The sequence below is a fragment of the Drosophila navojoa genome, chromosome 2, assembly GCF_054131105.1.
Source record: "Drosophila navojoa isolate 15081-1374.11 chromosome 2, UAZ_NAV_1.0, whole genome shotgun sequence".
Taxonomy (NCBI): Eukaryota; Metazoa; Arthropoda; class Insecta; order Diptera; family Drosophilidae; genus Drosophila; species Drosophila navojoa.
The window spans coordinates 28082280-28102301 of NC_142890.1; the positions used below are offsets into that span (position 1 = coordinate 28082280).

The 20022-nt window shown below is 41.4% G+C and overlaps 4 protein-coding genes across 4 annotated transcripts; 2 read left to right on the plus strand and 2 right to left on the minus strand.

Moving 5' to 3' along the window:
- Window positions 1–73: 73 nt before the first annotated feature.
- On the minus strand, window positions 74–2168 carry DCAF12 (DDB1 and CUL4 associated factor 12-like protein). Its single transcript, XM_018108962.3, has 4 exons — window positions 1777–2168; window positions 1164–1718; window positions 685–1089; window positions 74–621 (listed from the first exon to the last, which is right to left on the minus strand). The coding sequence occupies exons 1-4, from the start codon at window positions 2041–2043 to the stop codon at window positions 469–471; spliced, it is 1380 nt and encodes a 459-aa protein (XP_017964451.1). The 5' UTR covers window positions 2044–2168; the 3' UTR covers window positions 74–468.
- Window positions 2169–2441: 273 nt separating this feature from the next.
- On the plus strand, window positions 2442–3790 carry Spt3 (Transcription initiation protein Spt3). The gene has a single exon (XM_018109007.3). It carries the CDS (start codon window positions 2619–2621, stop codon window positions 3774–3776), a length of 1158 nt encoding a protein of 385 aa, XP_017964496.1. The 5' UTR covers window positions 2442–2618; the 3' UTR covers window positions 3777–3790.
- Window positions 3791–4490: 700 nt separating this feature from the next.
- LOC108656713 (putative cytochrome P450 12a4, mitochondrial) lies at window positions 4491–6602 on the plus strand. The gene is made up of 4 exons (XM_018108949.3): window positions 4491–4651; window positions 4713–5215; window positions 5275–5722; window positions 5778–6602. The coding sequence occupies exons 1-4, from the start codon at window positions 4568–4570 to the stop codon at window positions 6375–6377; spliced, it is 1635 nt and encodes a 544-aa protein (XP_017964438.1). The 5' UTR covers window positions 4491–4567; the 3' UTR covers window positions 6378–6602.
- A 6011-nt stretch (window positions 6603–12613) lies between these two features.
- Ppcs (phosphopantothenoylcysteine synthetase) lies at window positions 12614–19850 on the minus strand. Its single transcript, XM_018109032.3, has 6 exons — window positions 19688–19850; window positions 18691–18890; window positions 18132–18575; window positions 14031–14216; window positions 13765–13902; window positions 12614–13693 (listed from the first exon to the last, which is right to left on the minus strand). Exons 2-6 carry the CDS (start codon window positions 18814–18816, stop codon window positions 13646–13648), a joined length of 942 nt encoding a protein of 313 aa, XP_017964521.1. The 5' UTR covers window positions 18817–18890; window positions 19688–19850; the 3' UTR covers window positions 12614–13645.
- Window positions 19851–20022: the final 172 nt, after the last annotated feature.

Consider the following 20022-nt stretch of genomic DNA (forward strand, 5'->3'; position numbering starts at 1 on the left):
AATGAAATTGGTTTTTTATGAGCGCAAATGCTAAATATCAAAAAGGAGGATGAATAATTATAACAATGGTAAGTATATTTAGTTATGCAAATTGCATTTGTAGATAGTTTAATTTCAAATTCTATTACCATTAAGATCAGACTATAAAATCAATGCTTGCAATTCGTGTATATCTGTAAACTTATAAATCAATTATGAATATTGAGTGTATAATCTATAGACTTTATAAATACGAGCTGTAATTGGCTAAACCTATGCGACTTTTTGCATACATTTACACTTATTAATTGTATGAATCGAACACAATGATTATACAATTGATATAACTAAACTTTAAAAAGTTAAAATCAGCAGAGAAATCAAAAATCACATTTCGCACATCGCTGCCGCGATAGCGACAAGGCTAAAAACAAAATATACTATTTCCTAAATACTCGTACTAATCAGTTTTGAGATAGTACTGTGGAGCTATTGCCATACTCCCGCATAGTTTCCAACTAGTGTGGCAGGGAGGGGACCACCCGCCGCAAATAGTCGCATCCGTGTGCTATCATAGCAGTGCGTATAAATGGCCGGCACGTATTTCACCTGCTGAAACCCATCCATCTCATCTTCCGGATACTGAAAGAGTAATGCAATTAAATGCATTTAACTTCTTTATATGTATTACTCATTAATGCTTACCACAATTCCTTTACTGCACTTGAGCGCCACGGTTCGCGAAGCGTTTACGCTACTCTCCAAGTACTTGCCAGCTCGAATATCGTAAAATAGCAACATTCCAAGGCCGGTGCCCACAGTTAACAGATTGCCTTCAAAGGATGTGGCGCGAATGCCACAGCCGCTATATCGGGATGTGATCTTTTTGATCGTCTGCAGCGTTCGGGCGTCCAGCAATATGGTATACGAGCGACAGCCGACTGCGTAGAGTCCATCGCTATGATAAGCAATGCTCACATTGTCCTGGCAGTTGGGTAGCTTGCGCGAAAGTGTTTGCTTAAAGGTCTCTGCATTGAAGATGTGTATATACCCATTTAAGGAAAGAGCTGCGATCTCTTTAAACTCTTTATTGAAGCACAGCGAGCGTATCTAAAAATTCAAATAAATGTTAATATATGAAATTGTCCTATATACATATACATGTATATATATATTTGTCTCACTCGTTGTGCGGTGCGCACTTCCTTAACACTGAGTGGATGTATGGTGGCAAACGTGGGGCAAGATTCCTCACCACCGTCTGGAAAGTCCATGTGATCTTCGTTGATGCGCCATAGGGCCATACGGGAGTCTTTGGAGCCCGAGACAAGAAACTGATCATCCAACCAGCACATGCCCATTATCAAGTCCCGATGCCCGTTCTCTCCCACACAAACCGGATCCAGAGTTGGCAAGCGATATACAGCAATGTCGGAAGAATTGCGTGCACCTGTGGCTAAAAATGATCGACTGGGCGACAGCTCTATTGCATGCAGGCCTCCTTGGATCTCTGGATGATTGGCACGACTATTGGAAAGTGTTGGAATAGCATCAACTCGACGCATATTGACGTCATAGACGAGCAGCTTATTGCACTTGGTGCCGAACACCACCTGGCGGTTGCTCAGCCATTTGGAGCAGAATACCTTGTTAATGTAACCTAAACTAATTTGCGTCTCGCGCAACATGTCGTGTGTGAGCACATAGCGACTGGTATACTCGGCATTGACACTGCGACGCTATAAAAATAAAGAGCTGCATTAGTCAATGGCAGCTACAAACTTTAGGTAGTCTCACATCGCGCAATGAATTCTCTCTGCTTCGCAGATAGTCGCACAAGTTATAGGAAGTATTGAGGACCTCGTCCTGCTGCTGTGGCGTCTCCTCATCGCTGCCAGAATCCTCATAGGTCACGAAATCGTCTGGTTTGTCTGGCTTCCGCCTCCGTTCCTGTCTCATCGCTCTTTGCTTAGCCCGACGCTCTTCCAGTCGCGAATTCACATGACAGGATGGGTATGTGCCCACAATGCTATCACGTATGGTCTTCACCATGCCATTGAACATTTTTGCGGCGGTCAATTTGATTTTATTACTATTATTACTTTAAATAATTTTCAGTGGTTATTCTCCATTGTCCAAACAAAAATGGTGGTGCGCGACAATCGATTAATGATAGCAGTTTGGGCCGATAACTTAAGTTTGAATAAATGATTTACTGAATATAGTTCATTAAAAAATACTTCATTATGGTGGATGACACGTCATTTTGCTCTTATATTATGTTTGGTTAGTGTCACCTCACAATACTACGATTAATGAAATCCCATGACCGAAAATTTTCATGTGCGCACTTTAATAAGGGTTTACTATTCACCGAATATATACAAAAATAAATACATAGAAAAAATGTACAAATTTGAACTTAGATGTCATCAGAAAATAAATACTTGCCAAGAAAAATATACTGCTGTACAATTCACTTCATTCACTTACTTTGGTTCATTATTGCAGCCCTGCCAATGAACTAGTTACTTTTACATTGTTCGTGTAGTTCATTTTTCTTATACAATGTTTATATACAATCCTGTGTCGCAACAGGATTTTTTACAAACTGGACTCATTATTTGTTCTGCAATATAATGAATTATCAAGCGAAGCGCGTAATGCGCCAAAATTCAGTGTCCGTTGCAGCTAGTGATGTGATAGGCGTCGCCTCACCTATTATGGCATCGACAACATCTGCAGCCGGCACACCTCAGTTACAGAATCTCGAGGACAACAAACCTATGCACGTCCATCGCCAGGTGATATTGGTGCAGAGTGGCAACGTGCCGCAAACTCAGCAGCTGCAGAACGTAACAGCTTCAGCTGCTAACCAAAATCAAAATCAAACCCAAAATGCAAGTATGGCAGCCGCCCAAATTGCGGATGATGCGCCCGTCTCGCTCCTCACGGAAATTGCGGATATAATGCGAAGCTTTGGAGACAGCGATCAGCCACGAACTGCCAGCGTGAAGCTGGTGGAGCAGATACTACAGCAGCAGCTACGTGGAATATTCAACGAAGCCTCTTTGGTGGCTATGCGCCGAAAACAGAATCCCTGCCCGTCACAAGCGGACTTCGAGTTCCTGATGCGAAACCATCCCGTAAAGATAGCGCGAATGCGAAAACACTTAAAGGACATGCGTATATTGAAGCGCTTTCTGAGCATACGCACTGGCAGGCCGCAGGACTTTATGGACGATCTGGAGCAGCCAGACGAGGACGAAGAGCTGGCCATCGAGGTGCAAGAGCTACATGACGAGGATCGCATGCGTCGTTTGTTTCGTGCGGATCGCATTTCCCAAATACTTACGGGTCAGCAGTATCTAGAATTTAATGAAGCGCGAAAAACTTCGTTCTACTGTCGTCATGGCGAGAAAATCAAGAATAAGTTCAGAAGATTTCTGGATTTACCCGCCGATCTGCGCATACCGACACCAACGATGAACATCTTGGCCTATCTGGCCCACGAGACCATTGCGGCGATTGTGGACTACTCGATCCTGACCCGCTTGAACTCAGATAACCGCATCACGGAACCCTATAGCCGCGTTACCTCTGCCGGCGGCAGTCCTTCTATGATGCATGTCTGTCCAGAGGTAACCCAGGGCCGCGGCATGGAGGTGGTCAAGCCCATAAGTGTGCAGGAAATACACGAAGCGATGCGCCGGTTTCGACAAATGAGCAATCGCAAAATTGGGCGTTATCGCAATTCATGTGACATTGACTTTAGGCGTAGTTTTCTGGCGATTTAAGTATTGGAATCAGATAGGTATGCTAAGGAAAAAGTTTGTATAAATATTTATAATAATTGGATAATGCCATTACTTTAAGGAATTTAGTTTAGCTCGCAGTTTTTAGTTAGATAAAATATATTCTAAATATTTATTAATCTAAATAATTATTGATAAACAACTGAATCGATTGAATTGTATAAATAATAATTCGAATTTTTCCCAAATATGCAATATATTATAGTGATTATCTTATTCAGATAAATGTTAAACAAATTTTAAAAAATTATTAATAAACAATTTAAATTAATTAAAACTAAGAATTGATAATATTCCTTTTTTATATACTATAATTTTATATAAATAATTATACTATCAGTAAGTAAAAGCTTTTGAGTTGTGTGCTTATATATAATATAACATATATGTATATCTGTATGCATATATGTATCTATTTAAATATATTCTTAAAAACATGTTTTTGGTTTCTAAACGTAATTAATTAATATGCGATATCCCATAAGCATATCAAGCATTTCAGATTATTATATTCAAGTCGGGTACATTGAATATATTCATACAATGAATTTGTAAACAAAAGCAAGTTCAAAATTCGAAAGAGAACAACCATAAAGCTCGTCAGATCAAATTCAATTGGTCTGTTTACTTTTTATTAGACGCTGTTTGAAAGCTCGGAAAGCTTTTCATTGTTGTGCTGTGTTGCTTTCGAGCTGTTTTCATTAAGAGATCAAAATGCAAACAGTTAGTTGAGTTTTGGAGGCAAGCAGTTGAGGAACGCGGCCAGAAGCAAAATGTTGAAAGTGCGCAATTACCTAGCCATAAATCAGGCCCAAAAAGTGGCCGAAGCTTTAGGAGTATTTTCCAGCACGCAACAGGTGAATGTGAGATACGTTGTATGAATTTAGATAGCATTCCTTATCAGCCCTTTCTCACTAGCGTTATCAAAGCACAGCAGCCGCGGTCAAGGAGTCAAGCGTTGCTAGAGATGACGTAGAATGGCAGCAGGCACGTCCCTTCGAGGAGATACCTTGTGCCAATCCCATCGCGTTGACCTTCAACATGGCATTTCCCGGCGGCAAATATAAAAATCTGGACATGTCACAGCAGGTGTTGGCAATGCGCGACGATTATGGCGACATTTTCCGCATGCCCTCGATTTTTGGCAGCGATCCCGTGCTCACTACCTATAATCCAAAGGATTTCGAGGTCGTCTATCGGAACGAAGGCGTGTGGCCTCATAGACCTGGCAGCGATACGTTAAGATACCATCGTGAGGAGTTCCGCAGGGATTTCTTTGATGGCGTCGAAGGACTCATTCCCACCCAAGGCAAGGTATGGGGCGAGTTCCGCAGTATTGTGAATCCCGTGCTCATGAAGCCGAAGAATGTGAGGCTCTACTACAAGAAGATGTCCCAGGTCAACTGCGAGTTTGTCGATCGGTAAACAGATAATTATAATCCCTCACTTCAATATATTTATGCTTGTATGATTACCCCAGCATTAAGGCCATCCGAGATCCCAACACGCTTGAGGTGCCAGACAATTTTTTGGAGTATATTAATTGCTGGACCTTAGAATCGGTCTCCGTGGTTGCACTGGACAAGCAGCTCGGCCTACTCAAGGACTCGCACAATGATGAAAACGCCCGGCTGCTCTTCAAGAGCATGGATGACTTCTTGACGTTGGGTGCCATTTACGAGATGCAGCCCTCGGTGTGGAGGTACTTCCATACGTCACAATTCAAGAGGCTGCTGAATGCGTACGACAACATACAGAAAGTGACCTCGGCCTATGTGAATGAAGCTCTGGAGCGACTGAATGCAGAGGCCCAGCGTGGAATAGTGCGTCCCGAAAATGAACAGAGCGTGCTCGAGAAGTTGCTGAAGATTGACAAGAAGGTGGCCATAGTCATGGCCATGGACATGCTCATGGCTGGCGTTGATACGGTAGGTAGATTAAAGTAAATCTGAACAAATTTACTTTAATGGAAATATTCCATAGACTTCCACCACATTTTCCGCACTGATGCTGTGCCTTGCCAAAAACCCAGACAAGCAGGAGAAGCTGCGTGAGGAAGCGATGCGCGTGCTGCCCAATAAAGACTCCGAGTTCACAGAGGAGTCCATGAAGAATGTGCCCTACTTGCGCGCATGCCTCAAGGAATCGCAGCGATTGATGCCCCTCGTTGTTGGCCAGGGCCGTACTACAAATCGTGACTGTATTCTGAGTGGCTATAGGGTGCCCGCGGGCACATTTGTCTCCATGATTCCCCTGATCTGCTTGAAGAACGATCAGTACTTCCCGCGCGCCTCGGAGTATCTACCCGAGCGCTGGATGCGCAGTGAGACCAGCGCGGAGGGCAAGTGCCCGGCGAACTCTCTAAAGATCACAAATCCTTTCGTATTTCTGCCCTTCGGCTTTGGTCCCCGCATGTGCGTAGGCAAACGCATTGTGGACATGGAAATCGAGCTTGGCATATGCAGGCTGTTGAGAAACTTTAAGATCGAGTTTAATCATTCCACGGAGAATGCATTCCGATCAGTGCTCATTAACAAACCAAATATACCACTCAAGTTTAAGTTTACGGATCTGAAAAACTAAAACTTGTTGATGAACAGCCGTGGATGCAATGACTCTAGATCTATGTTCATGTATAAGCAATTAAAATTCAGCACAGGCATTCTTATATTATAGTATATAAGAGTGAAATAATATTAAAGGGCCAAAAAAAAGAAAAACAAAACATACATATATGTATATATGGGCTAGTCCCCTTTCCAAATGCTTTTCAACTGTACTTAAGGACCAATAAATTTGTATTTTAAATTTTGTATGAAACGATATGTAAATATGAGAATGTTACATAAACCAACATGGATAACTGATTTCTCCTATTGGTAATTCCCCAGAGTTAATAATATATCGGTTACCGCAGATGCATTGGTTTAACTATAGTTTCAAGTGTCAAAACCTCTTCAGTTGGTCAATTACTCCACATCACTATCATTGATAGATTATTTACGCAGGATTATTTACGCAGGAAGCGGATTGCGTGATTTTGTGTGTTGTTTAGTTCATTAGTTTAAAACAAACGAAGATTGGCTAGCATATAAGTTCTGCTCACTGTCCTTCGCTTTCTCTCTAATCATCTTAACTATTTATATATATATATTTACATTTTATCACTATTTAATTTAAATTTAAATTTGCTTGTCGCCTGTACGTTCATCACTAACATTTATAAGTTTTTTACTAATTATTGTTAATATGAGCTTATCTTATCAATCCTGACTTTAGATAACAAAATAATCAGACGCTCAGTCTTCTTCATAATTTGTAAGCACTAAGTCAATAATATTCTCAAGCACTAAGTCAATAATATTCTCAAAGCTTGCCAAGTAACAACAAATCATAATCTTATCAAGCGAAATAGCGATAACAGAAAGCCTTTATCGGACAAAGTAATATTATATGAGGTCAGTTAATTCTGTTCTTGAACTTATCAAAGACAACAAATTTGCGAACTCATTAAAATCGCCGTAAACAAAGTTATAAATACCCTTAGAAATACTTTAAAATCTCTCGATAGTTTTTTTATAGACAGCAATGGAGAGATTGTGTCCAATGTAAAATATGTATTATAAAATAAAACAGTCGATAGATTTGAATAAATACAGAGTACCTACGACTTTGAATTATAAAATTGAGGTCATCTACATCTTTATTTTTAGCCGTCGAAATTGCTCGCTCACTTAACCATTTAGAATTTGGAGGAATGGAAATCAAACCGCACGATTCGTCAACAGGAGCACGGCCATTGCCGATATTCAGCAATTGATTCAACTCTCATATTTACAGACAGTTGAAGTTTTTTTTTTTTTACATTTCGCCACAGATTTAATTTGTCGGCAGCAGTAGATCTTGGAATTACTGGTAGTGTTCGTCGAAATTCGCCAGATAATAAAATCATTGAACCACCAAAACCTCTCGAGTCATTGCGCAGATCTTTTAATGCTCGGTCTAGTGCTTCCAATGCGCGTTTGTGCGCTATTGTGCATTCGTCCCATATGATAATATTTGATGCTACTAAAACGTTGGCCATTGCAGAGTGTTCTGTATTTTGAAGATTTAATGGCAATTTTAACGCTGAATGAGACGTACAACCGTCTAACAATGTGGCCGCTATTCCAGAAGCAATTTCTACCACAATTTCGGATCTCGCAGGTTCAGTGGCCACCGGGGGCATAAACAAAAAATAAGCTACCATTTCCGTCATCATTTGCATTAATCATCGTATCATTTACTTAGGATTCAATAGTGGTATATTCGTTTGAACCGATTGCATTAGTTCATGTGGATCATATTCACGTTCACATTCCAATTCTCGATTAAATGCGACATTTATTCCGCAATCTGACGCTGGCATTCCTAACCTAACTAACAAACTGCCGCATATGAGGTAAGACATATCTTCGATCAAGAGCAAGGCCTAGTTATGCAACTGCTGATTCGCCTCAAGATCGGGATTTCTTGAGCTGACACGAATTCGATATAAAATATCTTCTGACATGTTGTCTTTGTATTGGTTCCACAGGCCCACGTGGGTTTGATGGGAATAAGTCTTTAATTTAATAAATAATTTACACAAATTAGTGTCTAAAACATACATAACAGTACCTACGCCACATTAACTGATAAGTACAAAAACAATATGTATTCACGTTCACGTATTAATAAAATGTATTACGTGAGTGCATGACCGAAAACTGTCGCTTTTATCCAAATTTCTAAATGACAATGCAAAGACAGCTCAGAAATTAAAGGACTTTTAGGGATAGCGCTATTCGGGGGGACAAAACCAACAAATCAAAAACAACAAATCTCGAGTTATAAGACTTGTAACAAACACAACTTTGTTTTATATCTATATATAATATCGATTATATCTATAAATAATAACTTTCAAGGTATCTTATATTGGTGGTTTGTTTGGGATACTGTGGTGAGGAATGACAGATCACAGTGCTAATATAGTAGTATATTCAATAACTATGTATTTCCTAATTAAATTGTAATTAAAAAAAAAAAAAAAAAATATTAATTAAAAAAGATGTGTCAAAAAAAATATCTGTCATATGTGATATTTTTCCGATATCAATATTTTATTCATTATATTATATATGTATGTATTATAACATCTATAAGATGATAGCTTTAAGACTGGAAGAAAAAAAGACTTGCGAAAAATGAATAAGCAAAATTAGAGAACGCAGCCCTGGCGTCATTTAAGCTTATCAATTTCGTTTTAAAAATAAAATAATTTGTTTTTACATGCTAATCAGTATATTACCTTAGTTTACACAATCAAATTTAAGCTGACCATAATCGCGACTAAAATGATTATTGGAGAGAGTTTTGCTGACTCTGAAGAATGGCTGGATTTGAGTTGTGTTCGAAAATGATATGTGAAGTAATCGCTCCAGTGGGCGTGGACAGCATTAATGCGACGTCGCATGCGCAGCTCGTACTCCTGATTGGCATCAGGCAAGCCGTTAAGGCAAAAGGTTTCCATGAGTCTGGCATAGTGAGGATCCTGCCATGCCAAACTGACATGGGGCTTCAGCTGATAGTCCCAGGCGACGCCGTAGTTGTGATTATCGAATCTCTTATTTGGCCATTGCAGGCATATTGAATTCGAGGTTTTGTTGAGTTCGACTACGTCTCGGCCGGGTGGTTCCAGCACCATGCACTCCCCTCTATCAATAGAGATGTTCTCTGTTCGACTGCCCGTTTCATCCTCTATGCGAAGCGTAAAGTTTAACTGATTTCGGAACTTATTAAAGTCTTCGGATCGAAAGTTGCACTCTATACGATCGGAAGAGAGGTCGGACCGCTGGCAGAGCTTGTCGACTGAGAGATGTTGCAGACGATAGTTGGTATTGGAACTGCTCTCTATTGGCCGGGTAAAGCTGCAGTTTAGGCCGGATTCCTTGATGTAGTCCAGAAAAATACACTCAAAATCGTGAATATTGTGCAAGTTATCAACCTGTTTATCACCATGAACGTGTTTGCGGAACAGAGTGATTCCAACGAAAACATATATTAATAATAACTCAACTCGAATATCTGTATGAGAGCGCATTTTAACAGCGATAAGAAGAACGGCCCTTATTTATGAATCGTATAATCGCTCTGCTCGACCTTTTCTCTGCTCAACTGGCGAAATGAGACTGAGAGTGCTACCCGACAGCGTCAGTAAATTACATATGTAATTAAATATACTTGAATGATGTTCTATATTAAAGGAGAGTAAGTATATTGAGTGCAACATAAATGTGGTGACTTAATAAATTAACAAGCATATGTATTGTAGATCTTTTATCTTTAAATGTGAGATATATAGGCAATCCTAACCCAATGCAATATAAAAACGAGTTTCTTCCAGTTGAATATGTTTTATAATAAGTTGTTACATATGTAGATATGCTATAAATATATTACATTAATATAAACTTTCACGAAAATTCCGATTGAAACGCAAACATATTTAATTTAAAGCTATTTGTTCCGTCAGCTTTATTTATTATCATAATAAATACATATATATTTATATTTATATATATTTACACATATTTTTTGAATATTCAATTTATACACATGTTGACTCATAGACATACATACATAGATATACATTTATATATATGTTATATATATCAATAAATTTCCGTAAACAAACAAAATGTACAACAGTTTTACAATTTTGTTTTTGTTTTTAGATTTAGTTGGATTTCATGTTATTATGATTAGTTTGGAAAGTTAACAATGTTTAAATATTTTATTTTGTTTCAAGTTTGGCCGATTTCAACAATAAATAGATTGCTGCGAAGGTTTTTCTTTCAATTTTGATTCCATCTTTCAAGTTGAATAACAATTAGATATAAATTGCAATTTGTATAGAATATATGTATATGTTTACAGTTAGATTTATTTAATAAATACTTATCTATAATGTTAATCCACACATGTATATAGTATATTTATTTATTTGTTCTTCATTATGCTGTGTATATATATATTCATCAATTTAATGTAAAATATTTTCTGATATATGTATACTTCAAACTCTATTTCGTTTTTATTTGATTTGTATTTTTTTGGTCCGATTGCTCAGAATATTAAAACACTGAAGAATTGGTTCGTTTTTTTCTGTTGGTTACAATATTCTCTTTTTTTTTTTTAACCTGTTTCTGTTCTGACAATTTGAATTTTGATGATTCGTAATAGTTTCTTCAAAACATATCTTATCTATTTAAGTATTAGGACAGAAGTTGTTCTATATATTTGTATTTGTATACTTAGAAAGTTTAAATTAGATGCCTTAAGTAAACTCGTTTTACATAAATTTATTAGTAGGATTTGCGATAACCTTTCTAGAAAATCATTATTCACATACAAACATATTACAAAGTTCTCAAAGTTTCAATATCGAAATGGGAATTCAGTCATAAAAAACGGATATGAAAAGTTCTTTACATAATATACACATAAAAACTCTTTATCTTTGAATGAGTACGACGCTCGCTCGCCATAGTTGCGACTCAATGAAAACTGAGAATTTGCTTACTTAGAAATTAATCAGAGCATAGCCTCTAAGCTGGCTAATGAGCACACTTTCCCACTCTTGGCTAATTACCTGCACAAACCTCGTATACATATTTCATTGTACGTCATTCAACTTGAGAGCTGAATTTTTATGTTTATACGTATTTTAAATGCGCAATCGATACTCGGAGGCAGCGCAACAGCAGGAGACTGTGGGGTCACTGTTAGAAGGGGAAGGGGGCGTGCCAACATACAGAACTGCCTGGAGGAATTGCGTCCATTTGATATGTGAATAGGTCTGTGTGTGTGTGTGTTTGACTGTGTCGATGTGTACGCAATAAAAACAATCCAGCAAATACGAAAAACGGCAGCCGGCCATAAGCTTAAAGTAGGATTCTTTTTATGTCGAAACATATGTGTCCAATATGTTAGGCCTAGAGCTTTAGATAAAAACATATATATATTTCTGTGTCGCAAAATTCCCCAATTTTCAAGGGCATTCGTCGCGGATCGTAAGACAACACTGAGGGCAGGCCGGAGACGGTTGCTTGAACAAAGAGAGCTCGCTAATAATAAATTTGGAACGGTTGCCTCTGGCATATAAATTGGGTCTTCCCTCGATGCGTTGCCTTTCTACGTATTCATGTTAGTGTATCTGCGTGATGTACGTGTGAACGCAATAAAATCTAATTTGATGCACATTTATACACTCAAGCACACCCACACACACATGCACAGACCATCACACACACACACACACACACTTACGCACGCACAGGCATTAAGGAGAAGAAGAAAAGTTGTTAAATATTACGCTACAGCTGCCAAACGAGTCGACAGCAACAGAAAAAAATACAACAAATTTCTTGTTGCCTAGTTTGGGGCTGAAACAAAAACCGAAAATGTAGCCGGAAGTGGCGTCGGCTTTGGACCTTCGGCCGCACACGCCACAACCAGGGAACAGTTAAGGCAGGTAGATTAGGCGGCAAAACCGTAGATAAAAGGCGCCAGCAACAGAACATGCAATAAACATGTGCAAAAAAGGCTGCCACAAGACTCGAGTAACCCAAAACCCAGAACCCAAAAAACAAAACCCAAGGACCAAGCGGTACTCTGACACTGTCTACGGTCCGTGCTGTCTGCGTTGGTTCCTGCTTTGTTCTCGCTACACAAGTATTCCGTGTTGTGGCCCTCGGTTTGCGGGCGCTGCGTTAATTAGTTTTCCTTGCTGGCTGTTTAGTTGTTTTTCATTTTTTTTTACCCAATTAAATTTTAATTTGCCGCTGGCAGCTGTCAGAAGTTCATGTTGTGTGTGTGTGTGTGTTAAGTGTGTTGTGTTGTGTATTTGAGACTGACCTTTAGACGCCACTTGACCTGCTTGAGCCAGACAAGCGTCAAGGCATTAAGTATACGCCACTATAAATTTCCACAGCCAAGGACATTTGGCAGGTCCTGCTGCAGCTGTTGTTGTTTATGTTGTTGTAGTTATTGCTATGCACGGCTTGTAAATCAATTGTCGCAATGCCTGCAAACGACAGCCGCCAGGGCCAGCCTGCAAATTGCTGTTTCATGAAGCCGTTGCATAAGTGTAGGTGCACACTGTGTGGGTGTGTGCGGGGGTGACTGAGTGTGTGTGTGTGTGTGTGGGTAAGTGGGAGAGTAGTTACGCGATGCTCTGCCCCCTTTCAAGCATAAATAAAACAGATAATTGATGATCTCAGATTAATGCCAAAATGCGGGCAACACGGTGCGTATGCTTGATGACAGCAATGACGAAAACGGGATTCGAGCTTAGAAGAGACAATTCGTTATGTAGGTGACATCATTTTTCAAACAGGCAACGATAAGCCAAATATAAATGAACAACAAAAGTACAAAAAAAATACAAAAACAAAATATACATATGAAACACAAAACATGTTAACCACCATCATCTCCATCAATTATGGTCGGGCTAACTAGGGCGTGACCATAAATAGATAGATATTAACCATAAATAGTATAGATAACTACAACTTAGAGGTAAGGGCTATGCAAATGGACTTGGCGCTATAACCTGCTCAATATTTGCGGCCGAATGTTGGCGTGCCAGGATTTAGGACGCGACAATAATGCGAACTGGTCACGCAATAGTCCGTTGCCTCGGCGGTGTCATCGTTGCTGCTGCTGCTGCCGCCGCCAATCGCCAGCTGACGGTACTGCTGCTGGTGCTGCTGGTGCTGTTGATGTTGCTGTTGCTGGTGTTGCCGGCGGCGCATCGACAACGGTCATTGTCGCTGCTGGGCGCTGCTGATGAAGTCGCTGTGTTTCTGCACCTGCGGATTGAATAACGGCACGCGTTCAGTCGGCAGCTGCTGCCATTGTTGTTAGGCACGTTCACACTTACCACATCGGCCACAATGGGCTCCTCTATTTCCAGGCCCTGCAGCGCCTGCTCGCGACTCAAATGCAGCTCATAGGAATCTGTTGGAGTTACAAAGACAACGCGGTGCTTGCGTGTCTGAAGGACGTTGGCAATCACCAACTGCGGACGGAAAGGTTAAGCAGAAGAGAGAGAGCGAGATAGAGAGAGAGAGAGAGAGAGAGAATGAGAGAAAATTAGTGGTGAGATTGCAGCTCGGATTGCTGGCGTGTCTGATAGACAGCACTTACCTTATGCTTGTATTTGTTGAGGCTGTCGCGTGCCTTGACAATCAATAGGTTCTCGTCCGTTTCCAGCTTGAAGGACACCACAAAAGCGTGCGGCACCCATAGACTGGCGAGCGGCGCCAACATTTTTGGCACCAATTGCAGCGATATGGTCGGTGCGCCATCTCCCGATTGCATTTTGTGTGTGGGCTGCAACGGTGAGCGGTTTAGCATATTAATGGAATGACAAGCCAACGATGCGTATGAATGTTGCCATGAGATTGCAAAAACAGCCAAAGGGAGTGCCAACACACCCATGCAAATACACACACACACACACACACACTTTCACAGAGACTAACGAACCGACAGCCAGTTCATGTGTCCTTGCGGGCAGACAGCGCCGCGACACAGTAAAAGGCCAGGGTTAACACCCCCGCCCCTCCGTCCTATCGCACAAGCTGTGGGCACTTGGCTCTTGGCGCTTGCCACATGGCAAATGTATTACAACTAATTGAAAGCATATTTCAGTCGTAACGAGACGAGCGTGTCGCCTCGCTGCTCATTTGCCGCAAAGCAGACTTAAAGGCGCTTTAAATACCACACATACGACGCGTCGACTAAGGGTGCGGGTGCGGGAGCCATTGGCACATGTCCGACGACTTGTTGAGCATTATACCCTATGGCCTGATAGGGTAGCTCCTTTTCAATTGCTGACCATTCATTCGTCCATTCATTCATTCAGTGCGCGCACAAAGCAGTTTTCAGACAGCAAGGATGGACAACTAGAAGGACGAAGCTAAGTAGCCAGGACATTGTGCGGCGGCTGAGCGAAATGAAAAGCCTAGCTGCAAGGCATTAAGCCTGACAACGAAGACGAACCAAAGCGACATTGACAATTGCGAAACGCCAACGTCAACGTTGCTGTCGCAGTCGCAGTCACCGTCGCAGTCGACTCTTCTGCTAATTCGAACTTTAAGCTGCTTGAGGCAATAAGTTTCTATGCTCTATTCTCGGGAAACAGATGAGGTAGTTCAATTTTGTGCAAATTTATGTACAGTGAGAATAGTGTTGCTCAACGGAACTAGTTTGATTTCCAGAAAGCTTATCTAGTTATATTTTTCCAATAATATACTTTATATTAAGTATATTTTATTGCATTATTGTATTTTATTGTAAACAGTTAGATAACTTTCACGAAGTACTTGTATATACATATATCAACTGATCATTTAATATGATCTGTATTTTCAATGAATATAATCTGTATTAATTAATATGAGTATAATATATATATATAGTATAGTCTATATAAAGAATACACATTTCACTTGTACATTATTTGCATGTGAGTTTCAATATATTCAAAAATAATTCAAACAATAAAAAATAATTCAATAATTAATATTTATTATGGTCTATATCAAGTATGCCCATTTTATATATATATTTAGATCTATTTGATATTTAAATATTCTTTCTATTGTCAAATAACAATGAATAAGGATCTTATGGAGACCTATGTAAAAGATTAAATTAATTCGAACTACGAACTGAGAAACTAAGCGCAATGCAAGAGCATTGTGCAAAGACCTCAAATTCATATACATATATATATATATATACATACATATATCCCATAAAATCCGCCAACTCCAACTCAAGTATCACATTCTAATTTAACAAAGACATTTAAGAGTTAACTTTGTGCTATGTTATGCACAATTCTTGAAGAAACAACAATTTACAGGGTTTCCCATTGTCGCGCTGACTCGAGCTAGACCGCTCTTACTTGTTGTGCTTGCTTTTAAGAACTGCCAACAGCTGTTGACATTGAATTTGGTTACTTATTCAGATTCCCTTTCCCTTGTAGATTCGCTCGCTCACTCGCTCGCACTCATTGTGCTTTGAGGCTGTGTCATTGTACCCAACAAATCGCTGACTGTCCGTGGGCGTGTGTGTGTATGAGTGAGTAATAGTGTCTCAGAATAACTGTATAAGTCGCTGTCTCTTTATGTGCGTTCATGCGTGCTCCTGTAAAATCTTTTGATTTGATTTGAGGATTTGAGCACGTTGCCTTTTCTGTTTGCTCTCAGTGTTAATGCTAACCACCTCTCTCTCTCTCTCTCGCTCTCAGTCGCTCTCACTCTCACTCTTTACTTCCTCTGTCTTGGCTTAATTTTGTTCGTGTAGTTTACATTTATAATTTCTTCTTGTTGTTTTTGGCTTATTAGAATTTACTTAAGCAACGGCGTTTGCCCCCCACAACATCCTTACGAAACATCAACTTGTTTGCCACATTTGCATAAATTTACTTTAAGGTGGAAGGCGCTTTGCCTTACCGAAATTAAATGTTGTCCTTGAGCCTGGAAAAGCAAGTGGCTGTAAAACGCCCGTGCAAGTGCTAACTGAACTGTAAACATTTTAAGGAATTCTCAGGTGAAAGTCGCCGTTTCTGTTTTCCACTTAGCGCACATGTATCCAAGTGATATTTAAGCCCTGTGTGGATGAGCTTGTGGTTGTGGCACAGGCAAGCCAGTGTGGATGCACTCGGGCATTATGCAAACTATGCGCATTTCTGTTGACAAATCAGCTGTCAGGCAGCAAGGACCTTCGCTAGAATGCCAGGGTAGAGCTTAGCCTAAGATATGCGCATAAATTTCAATGTACACACATCATCGGGCTATATTCATCATGGGGTTGGGAAGAGACAGGCGCGAAGGGTTTGCCGAGCACATTCAACAATTCAATCAAGCGAACGATTTGTGGCTAACGCCCCAGCAACCACCAGAGCAACAACCACACACTGACACGGCGGGGAGCGCCTCAAGCATGAGGCCGAGCGGAAATGCACGAGCTAAACGGAAATAGAGCGTTGCAAATGCCAGCACGGAGGAGCTGAGAGGCTGAACGAACCAAAGGTGGGCGACAAGTGGAAAACTTTCCGTTTACCTGCCCCAACACTTGCACCGCCTGCACATCTGTATACGTATACGTATGTATACTATATTTTACTGTCTGTGTGTTTGTGTAGAGTAGGTGAAAATTGCAAGCAGCTAGCGGCGCGACGACGAACGCCTCCAGCAACGAGCGTTTGATGCATGTACTTGAAAACCTTTTGCCGTCGAGCACCTGAATATGTAAGCGCTACAGTCAGCTGACAGGCAGTGAATGGAGAGGAGGAGCAAATGTAGGAGATAGGTGGACAGGCAGGACGATTGTGGTGGATGCCGCTGAAGGAGGCAGGTGGACTATGCCAGTCAGAGGGTGCAAACGAAAGCTGCATGAACATGTAAATCAGTGTAACAGTGAAATGAAAATGAAGACTGACTATGCAGCGGATGGGAAGTGGTTACATGCAACATGCCACATGGCCACATGGCCACATGGTCACATAACAAGCAAAATTATGCAAATCAAATTAAAGACATGATGACAGTAGAAAGGCTGCTGCAAGGACACCAATAGATAGGGCAGCCGGCCATGTATCTGTGTGTCATTGTGGATGTAGACTAGTAAGTCTCTGTCGTTGACAGGCATTTGAAACTGAGGCAAGCGAACAGCTTGTCAAGAGCAATAGTTGACTTTAAGCTGCTGTTGACTGTTCCCGAGCATCGCTATGGCTTGTTCCCTCTCCTACTCCCACTACAACTGTTGTAGACGGCTCCCGCGCCTTGTTACTACTGCCTCTGCTGCTCCTTATGCGACTCCTACTACAGTTGCTGTCAGTGCTTTCGCGCGTTGCCACTCCTACTCCTCTAGGTACTCCCACATCAGCTATCGTCGACTGCTATAGCTGCTGCTCCTCCAGTTACTTCTAATATAGCTGCCCCTACTCCCTTTACTTTCACTACAGCTGCTGTCATTTGCTCCCGAGCCTTAGTACTCCTGCTTCAGCTGCTGCTCCTACTGGGGCTGACGTCAAATATGTGCAGAGAAAAATGTCAAGCCCAAAGCCCACAATCAACATGGCGAATCGATAAAAAGCAATTTACAGGCAACTGAAACTGGCGACTGGCGATGGGAAATGGACGATGGGCGACTGGCGACGCCAGTCATTGAATGACGAGTGCAATCAATTACAAGATTTCCCATATGACCGACCGTGCCATCGGTTCGACTCACCATCATGTCCTCGGGTATGTAGAAATCTGATACAGCAGCGGCCAAATATAACACGGCGCGCTCCTCGAACGCAGCCAGGCACTCGCAGGCGGCGCGCAGCAGCCACATGTAGTCGACGACGCTGGTGAAGTTGACGTACAGAATCATTTGGGTCTCACGTGCAATCTTGTATTTCGCCAGTACGGGCGCAAACACATCCACCGAGTCTGGCTTGATGGCTATCGTGGAGCTCTGGCTGTTGTCCGCTATATCGAGCATGTCGAAGAACTGTTGCCCGGTAAAGTGGCGCGTGAAGGGCTCCAGGGACTTGTGGCGATGCATAAAGATAACGGCATAATCATGATCCAAAAAGTACTCGGCACTCGCCGAACCACGCGTGCCTGCGCTGAAGTTATCTACGAAGCGCACCGTATTGTGCTCCAGGGGGACAGTGGTGCCGCCCGACTGTGCGAAAGAGATGGATTGGGGATTAGAAGTGGGGCTGGTCAGTTCATTAACGGGAACTTTATGGGAATTTGGGCTGTCGACAGAAAAAGAGCTGGGATTAGCGAGTGCTTACCGTGACGAGCACAATGCGGTTCTGGAGCTTATTGTGTCGCTCACAGAACTCCTTGAGCAGCGAACGATTATCCTCGAAGTCTGCGGGCGGCAGATGTGTATTGTAGAAGTCCTCCCAGTGCGTCATGGTGCTGTTTTCCTGTCGTTTGCCTGCTGATGATGTTGTTTAAATACTGCTCTTGGCACGGGCACGAGCACGAGCTACGGGTGAAGGAAGCACGCAAGGAAGCACAAAAACAATAGCGTCGGAAACGATGCCTTGCTTATACGGTTAATTAATACAAAAGCGCCCACGCATACACACACATGCACGCGCAGCAGCAGGGATAATCACACGGACACACACACAGGCATACACTGCTAAAAAGCGAACGGCAACTTTAACAATCAAAGCGACAACAGCGGCAACAAAATTAAGCCACGCAACTAAATTAATTACAGCACAACGTGTGCTGCAAGCCGCCTCTACAGCTACACGGATAGCGCGTCAGAGCTTTCGCACTATTTGGATACAATCTTCACACTGCACACACTTCACGCTGCTCTGCGCAATGCTCTGCCTGCAGCGACAGCGACGGACAATTGTGTACTGGCGGACGTTCTCGTGTCTCTGCCGAGAGACTTTCACTTGCTTTCTTATCAATGAAACTGTTCGACTAGAGTGCGCATTCGCATTCGCAATCGCGTTCGTATTCGTACTCGAACGGCAGCATAAACTAAGTAGATATACGAGAGGGGTCCAGCTTCTCTCGTAGCTGCTTCGGTTGCGCGAGGACTTGTGCATTCTGGGGGACAAATGTTCGAAGCAAGTGCGATAGAGCAGCAATAACACGCCACAGTCAATTGTTAGCTGTGCGAGTGGAGGAGTAGCCATCGAACAGAGCTGTCAATTAACAGTCATACCGATGAGAATACGAGTTGCCTTAGAACACTTTTATGCTGTGGTAAAATGCTGCCCCTGTTGCCGGCTAGTATTACAGTCGCAGCATTGTACCTACTTTATAACTTTAGAGCGCGCACCTTATGTTGAGTCAAGCAGAGAGTATTAAATGGCAATTTAGGGCAAACACCACTGATACAGGTATACAAATCGAAACACGCGTATTCAAGTTTGACACACTTTGACGAAACAAGCACAAGTTCAAAGTGCAAATTGCTAAAAAAAAACAGCTGTTGCATTAGTCTGTTAGCTGTGGAGTATTTGGGGCAAAAGAGGAGCAAATATGTTAACAGCAATTTTCCATTTAAAGTTATTTGCGATGCTTCATAATTTTTCTGATGAACGTTTGTAAACTTACTTAGTATTTGAAAGTAACTAAACAATCGCCGTATA

Bases quoted from the DNA above. Each gene is read 5' to 3' on its own strand.
- LOC108656713 (XM_018108949.3), top strand. From the start codon at position 4,568: ATGTTGAAAGTGCGCAATTACCTAGCCATAAATCAGGCCCAAAAAGTG. The intron at 4,652-4,712 runs GTGAATGTGAGA...CTTTCTCACTAG, and splicing joins TATTTTCCAGCACGCAACAG to CGTTATCAAAGCACAGCAGC. The intron at 5,216-5,274 runs GTAAACAGATAA...TGATTACCCCAG, and splicing joins AACTGCGAGTTTGTCGATCG to CATTAAGGCCATCCGAGATC.
- Ppcs (XM_018109032.3), bottom strand. From the start codon at position 18,816: ATGACGCACTGGGAGGACTTCTACAATACACATCTGCCGCCCGCAGAC. The intron at 14,217-18,131 runs GTGAGTCGAACC...TCACCGTTGCAG, and splicing joins ACATACCCGAGGACATGATG to CCCACACACAAAATGCAATC. The intron at 13,694-13,764 runs GTAAGTGTGAAC...TTCAATCCGCAG, and splicing joins AGCCCATTGTGGCCGATGTG to GTGCAGAAACACAGCGACTT.
- Spt3 (XM_018109007.3), top strand. From the start codon at position 2,619: ATGAATTATCAAGCGAAGCGCGTAATGCGCCAAAATTCAGTGTCCGTT.
- DCAF12 (XM_018108962.3), bottom strand. From the start codon at position 2,043: ATGTTCAATGGCATGGTGAAGACCATACGTGATAGCATTGTGGGCACA. The intron at 1,719-1,776 runs GTGAGACTACCT...TTATTTTTATAG, and splicing joins GAGAGAATTCATTGCGCGAT to CGTCGCAGTGTCAATGCCGA. The intron at 622-684 runs GTAAGCATTAAT...TTACTCTTTCAG, and splicing joins AGTGCAGTAAAGGAATTGTG to TATCCGGAAGATGAGATGGA.